The sequence below is a fragment of the Poecilia reticulata genome, chromosome 3 (genome assembly GCF_904066995.2).
Source record: "Poecilia reticulata chromosome 3, P_reticulata-male-v2, whole genome shotgun sequence".
Taxonomy (NCBI): domain Eukaryota; kingdom Metazoa; phylum Chordata; class Actinopteri; order Cyprinodontiformes; family Poeciliidae; genus Poecilia; species Poecilia reticulata.
This window is the reverse complement of record NC_088832.1, coordinates 75,584-82,511: the sequence shown is the minus strand read 5'-3', so window position 1 is coordinate 82,511 and position 6,928 is coordinate 75,584. Positions and strand designations below refer to the sequence as shown.

At 38.7% G+C, this 6,928-nt stretch overlaps 1 protein-coding gene across 1 annotated transcript; it reads left to right on the top strand.

Annotated features, from left to right (window-relative positions):
* Positions 1 to 6,928, top strand: fgf19 (fibroblast growth factor 19). Its single transcript, XM_008404979.3, has 3 exons — positions 1 to 532; positions 615 to 718; positions 5,282 to 6,928. The coding sequence occupies exons 1-3, from the start codon at positions 331 to 333 to the stop codon at positions 5,594 to 5,596; spliced, it is 621 nt and encodes a 206-aa protein (XP_008403201.1). The 5' UTR covers positions 1 to 330; the 3' UTR covers positions 5,597 to 6,928.

Sequence of the window (6,928 nt, the reverse complement as noted above, 5' to 3'; positions counted from 1 at the left end):
CTTTACGTGTAAAAGATGAAGTGTGTTGAACATGTAGTTAACTGTATTTTATAATGTGTTTACCTTTTTCTAAAAGTTTGTGAATGAGTTCTGAGGTGAGACAGGTTGGCTTTGGGGCTGGTCGGGGGCCAAGCCAGAGCTCACATTCAGTTGGATGACGTGCAGGGGTGTGTTGTGGACTGCTTCTGAGAACTGCCTTTGGGAAAGAGGGTTATCAGGAGCTGATAAGGACTCCATTTAAAAGGGTTGCGTTAGGATGAAACTGATAAACTACTCCACTACCAGCTGAGGAAAGCAGAGGCCCAGGACTCAGCGGGAATTTGACAAACCATGCTGCTGTTTGTGTTCATTCTAGGTGAACTTTTTACTCTGGGAGTATTTTGCATGCCAGTGATGGACCAGGGGCCACATGTCACCCATGGCTGGGGCCAAGTAGTCCGGCTCCGGCATCTGTATGCAGCCAAACCAGGACTGCACCTACTGATCAGTGAGGATGGACAAATCCACGGTTCCACAGATCAAACTCTTTACAGTAAGTCTAAACATTCGCACAGCTTGCAGCAGCAGCCGATTACAGATTCTGAGGTTTTCACATGTAAACATTTGAACTGCAGGCCTGCTGGAGATCCAACCTGTTGGCCCTGGACGTGTTGTGATCAGAGGAGTGGCAACCACACGCTTCCTCTGCATGGAGAGTGACGGTAGATTGTACTCAACTGTAAGCTATTCAGTAAAAGTTATGAGTGGTCCGTCTGTCCATCCTGTTAGGAATTAATTAAATCACCATCAACTAAATTTTAAATACAGTATTAACAAAATGAACCAAACAAACCAAATAGATGACAGAAACAGTAAAGGAGAGATGTCAGCAGAGTTTAAAGACCCTTTTTGCAATTGCAATTACTTGAACTTCGTCTCTCCTAAGACACTAGTAGCAAAGTGTCCTGAAACTGTTGCCCCATCTACACTTTTCATTTGACCTTGAGTAACTGCATTGACTCAGTGGAGTTGTGACTGACTTAACGGCTTTCTTTACAAATTCTGCCACCAATGAGCATCACAACACTTAAAGACCCCTCTGATGAAGTGATTTGTAACATCTGCTATATATGGTAACAACCGTAGCCCCGGCTCACATTGAGACCATCTTGGTTGAAAATGGGCCATAGGTGTCCAAGGCAACACTTGCCATGGAAACCCAGAAAGGAAAGAAGGAAAATGTTTTTGAAGATCCATTTTCTAAGTCTAGTCAAATTGTAGTTTTTTCTCCAATGTAAAATTCTGTGCAAGGGGGTGCTGTGGTGGTGCAGGGGCAAAAGCACTATCCACATTGTGCTTTTGCCCTTGTCACGGTAGTCCCAGGTTTGATTCCTAGCCTTGCGACATTTGCCACATGTCTTCCCCATCTCTCTCATTACCCTCTTTCCTGTTCGAGTACCTTCAAATGTGGTTTGTCGAAGTCTATTTCTTGCTTAAGTCCTGAAGGGCAAGTGAAAAAATTTTTTGGTTGCATGATCTTTCAGAGTTTTTTTCCCCCTCTCATCCAGCGCACAGGAAAAGAAAAAAAATGTTTTTGCTACAGTAAAAGTTTTTTTCCTGTGTGTTGAATAAGAAAAATATAATGAAAAATAAAAGACCTAGACATTTTTGTTGTGTTTTGGTTGTTTGCTGTAAAAATGTTTTTTTTTCTGACTGAAAAAAGAAAATTAAGTCAGAAAAACTTGATAAAAATTAAAATTTTGCACATTGCAATTTTTGTAATCCTTAAGAAAAAGAATGTTCCACAAAGAAAAGGACTTCAAAAATGTTTTAATCAATTTTTTTTTCTTACACATGACATTTAAAGTCACAAGAAACTAAAATTGGTTTCATCTTGGAAAATGGGTCTCATTTACCTTTTAGCAGCATTGTGCTGAGTTCAACTCAGCACAAACTAACAAGTTTAATTTGAGCAATTTTTCAGTTCTGCATATTTTCTTGATTCTACTTTTACTTCTCCTGCACAAATGAAATTTGTGTTTAAATCTAATAAAACTTTCTATTGCTTACTTGTAGTACTCGTTTTTCACCACATTATGACATTCAAAACACACCTGATCAAGTCAGGTACAGCAGCAAATTGTCCAATATATTTAAGCTTTCTAAATTTCCCAATTGTACTTTGCAAAGTACAATCCAACCATAAGCAGCACAATTTTAACCAATATGGCCAGTTTAAATTTTTACTAGATATATGAAGTAGTAGTTGGCCCATGGTCACCCTCAGGCACTTTACCGATTCCTGTCTACTGTGCAGTTGATGTTGCATTTTAGGTGCAAAGGTTACAATGTTTGTCTCATGAAATCCTGACTGCCTAAATCCCTCTGAACAAAAGGAATGTTTACAGCAGCATCACCAGTTCTCATAAAGTTTGCTTGAATTCGTTTTGTTATTTCTATTTTTTTTTTACAGTCTACAAATTCAATTAAAGTTCAACAGCTGAGAGGCGGTGACTCACCTGCATGAGTGAGAGACTCAGGTGTATTCCTTTTACAACAAATCTTTAAAAGCACAGTTTGCTCCTCGGTTGGTACTGCAGAGCCAGTTGCTACTCAGAAAATATTGAATTTGCCCATTGCTGATTTTGTCCTGTGAAAATGGCCAGGCCAACTACAATCATCAGTACCAGGCAACTCCAACCTCTCTGATGTACTCAAACAATTGTGACCAGCAGGTGGAGATCTTTTTAAAAGTGACAAGATGCACCAGAACAGACTTAGCAGTGCACAATATTTTATTAAACAATTTCTTTAAAACATTTTTTTAAAACGAGGCTTCAGGCCTACTACTCGATCCCTGGAACAAAAGGAACACATAAGGAAAAAGGACGGACAAGTTCAATTATTCCAAACGAAAACATGCAATGCAAAAGAAAGTAGTAAAAACAAAAAGAAAACATGCAATGCAAACGCAATTAGTACTTCAATAACAAAACGGTAAAAGAAAATACTTCAAACCACTGAAGTATTTTGAATGACGACAACGAACAAATCATCGTCGTCGTCGTCATTCAGTTCCAAATGCCCTTCGATGGGGCCAGAGGAGTAACGCCCCGCCCACACAGTCTGCCCAATCCGCAACAGGTTTAGTTGAGAGCGGCCCAAACAAACAACGGCAAGACAAGACAGCAGTGCGTCCAAAGCGCTGCTGCTCCAAACACAATCAGTCGACTGAAACAGAAAACCCATTAACGCTGGATCCAGATAAAAGAAATAAAAAGCTTCTAAATGACAGGTAGCTTACCCAGGGGTGGAAACACAGCCTAACCCGGGAGGAAGCGGGTCAGCAGGTGAGGACCAGACGGAAGCCGCAAGCCACAGCAACCCCCAGCTGCAGCCGAGGTGTAGCACCCAAAAACCAACCATGATCCCAGCCACGGATAGCAAAAGGGGCACTTAAGATCGCAGACGAGTCGACCAAACACACATGCCGACATGTAGCCGCCGATTGTAGCCACAGTGGGAGAAACAAAGATGCACGCGCGGCCTGCCCAACTATAAAGGCATCTGCCCCGCCCACCAATCAACGGTGTACAGAGTGGGGGAGGGTGGAACACCATCCCACCATACAATGAAGGAACACAAGTAGAGGTTGTTTGATTATGTCTGCAAACAATATGAGAAACAAAATGTTTTAATTACTAAAATTATGAATATCTTTTACACATTAACAATGTTGAATATTGTCAGTAAGGTAGTTCAGGTAGTTCTGAATTCAGTGGAAATCCCTGATTTCCTTCGAGATTTCAGCTTTCGTGTGCAAACTACACAGGAGAGGAACAGCTCTTACGTCACATTACGTTTGCCACCTTGCAAAAATTAATGACAGAAAGCTGAACTTAATATCACACCAAGGTACACAATATGACTCAAACGAGTCTCCTGCACATAAACATTATAAATATTTTATTTATAATATTTATAAATAAAATATTACAAATATTTTATTTATAATACATAAATTAAATATATTATGACAATGCTTTAAAGGCCAAAAATACTGCAACTTATTTTTTTAAAAGTAACTTCTACGCTATTTTAGCTTAAATTAAACAACTAAAACTTTTAGATATTTTATCATTCAGATATTTTTTGCAGTTTTAGTGCTGTTTAACAAAAGACTTTTAGTGCCATCCAAGCATGAATTCATTCTATTTTGATTGTCAATGATTTCAATAATTTTTTTTAGATACTCGCATCTCCTGCAAGGAAACGGGGTTATGTGATGCCTAGAAGGCATCTAGAGTTGAGGTCCGTCATCCTCAACTTAAGAACTTAATAAATGAAAGTAATGTATAAGATTCTCAGATAATGTTATGAATATGCATATTTATAGGATATAACATTTGAACACCTTTTATTTCCAGTCAGTTGAAAAACATCCCCACCAAATTAGAAACCAAAAATATTTATTTTGTTTGCATACATTTAAGAAATGGATGAAGTAGGAAATAATAATGCATGTGGTGTGAAATTAATTGGCAGTAAAAACTGCCTTAGAACCAGTTTTTACTGATACTTTACTAATTTGTATGAAAGTGTAACTATACAAGTACAGTGTCGGAACATTGACAAATATAGTTCCAGAGAGATATCTGCTGACCCAAGCTGTCCTCTCTCATGTTGTCAATCAGCTTTCATATTTGTAAAACACAACATGCTACTCAGCCATTCAAACAGTCCACAGGTTCATCAACCTTTGTCCAGTACGGTGCGGGGTAGGATGTGTTTGCAAAGTAAAAAGCTTAATGAAAGAACCTGCAGCAGCAACAACAACCTTGGCCTCTGGCTTGCTGTCTTTTGCCAAAGTCAACAACCATCGAAGAACCTAGAGGACCATATGAGGGATTTTGTTTCTGCTGCTGTTGTTTCATTTCTATAAAGGGAGCTACTGTCATAAAACAACAAATATATAAGGCCTGTAAACAGATTCTTCATAATATATTTTCATGTAATACAACAGAGCCAGTGACAGAAATCCAGGAAGTGTCCAATCTCTCTTATTGTGTAACTCTTCTCCATTACGACTAAAAGATAAAATGAATAAAAAACAGAAATAAAAATGAAAAAAATAAAATGAAATTTAATTAGTGCAAATCAAGAAAGATCTTGTGAAATCCCAGAATTCCAAATAAATGCACTACCTAACAGTTCTTTTGTGTCAAAAAACACGACATACATTGGGAAGTAAACTCAATATGTTTGGATAAGCTCACATCAGAATGTCTCTGATCTTTTCCAGCAAACATACAGCAGAGCTGACTGCACCTTCAGAGAACAGATCCAGGCAGACGGCTACAACATCTACACCTCTGATGGACACGGGGCCCTCCTCAGTTTGGGAAACAACCAGCAAAGACACAGTGGCTCAGACCATGGTGTTCCAGCTCTGGCCCGCTTTCTTCCCAGGTTAAACACCCTTCAGCATGCTGTCCCCACAGAGCCGGATGTTCCTGATCTGCTCAGTCCAGACAAAATACAAGAGACTGTGGACATGGTGGGCTCCTTTGGCAAACTGTCTCATATAATTCACAGTCCCAGCTTCCATAAGCGATGAAGCGGCCGATCTGAAACAACTGTGAAGGGATGTGCCCAGGGACACCCAAGCACTACCTCCTGCAAGTTGTAAACTCATGGACAGACAGGAGTAGTGACTGGTCAGCACATAGAAATGTTGGTGGCGCGGCTGTCCAGCCAGCGAAGCAGAGAGGCATGCTCAGTGGAGCCTGACACCTGGAGGGAGTTCAACCCTCCATCCTGCATTTACACCCACTCAACAAACATAGGAGGTGTTCTCAGTTTTCCATCCTTCCAAAAGCTTTTTCCACATGAAGTATGTTTGCTCTGAAACAGTGACTAAAGTGTACTGATAAACCGCTGCTTTAGTGGACAGCTGCCAAAGGGAAAGACTTGCACAACATTGATCTGACAGTTGGTTTCAGTGCTATGTGTGATAAGTTGCCTGCTGACATTAGTGAGCCAATAATATATCTGGTGGTTCTTTTGACAAACTGCTTCTATTGACTGCACAGAAGGAAAAATGCATCTTTTGGGGTTCTGGTCCTTTCAAAACACCTACAGAGTTAGTAAGTTCTCCAGACAAAAGTATTGTTTTGCAATACTCGTATTTATTTAGTTATTTAAATTATGTTAGTCTTAAGTTGTAGTTTTTACCTCTATTTGTACTAGATATATGCACATGTCCAATAATGAAAGTGTTTAAAAATGTTTCGAAGTAAATTGTTAAAATTAAACATTGTAAGCTGAAGAGACAGTACTTTGTGAGATTAAGAAAATCATATTTAAATAAGAGTTTCTAAGCATTTTCATTATATCACATTTGATTTTAGGTTACAACCACCAGAATTACAACTGGTTAAATAAGTATTGAACACAATGACAGTAAATTTATTTCTCCTTTTAAGATGAAATCCAACCCAGACGCTGACATCAACCAAAGCAATCCAGATACACAAACAAATCAAGGCATAGCCAAGTGTTCATCCTTCATGTGTTCATCCATAAGGGCTAAACACATGAGGAAAATTATAATTAAAAAACACACAAGAAGCTAAGAAACCAAATCTATCATTAGCTAATTTAATATTAAGAGAAGAGTAATGAAAATATTTATCTTTGCCCTTCACTAAGGTGTGATGCCACATAAACATAACAGAGTTCTCCCTGCTGCATATCATACCAATAGCAGTGGTTACTTAGTGCAAAAACACAGAATCAAACCAAGTATTTTGATGTGTTTCTAGTGAAGATATTTTAGTAAATTTGAAAAAAGGACTGTCTAACAAGGAGTTTGTTTATAAATGGCTAATTAGCCCAAAAATAAAGGTTAATAAAAAATAAAAAAATTATATATATATATATACAATGG

Bases quoted from the DNA above. Each gene is read 5' to 3' on its own strand.
- fgf19 (XM_008404979.3), top strand. From the start codon at position 331: ATGCTGCTGTTTGTGTTCATTCTAGGTGAACTTTTTACTCTGGGAGTA. The intron at 533-614 runs GTAAGTCTAAAC...TTTGAACTGCAG, and splicing joins CACAGATCAAACTCTTTACA to GCCTGCTGGAGATCCAACCT. The intron at 719-5,281 runs GTAAGCTATTCA...GATCTTTTCCAG, and splicing joins ACGGTAGATTGTACTCAACT to CAAACATACAGCAGAGCTGA.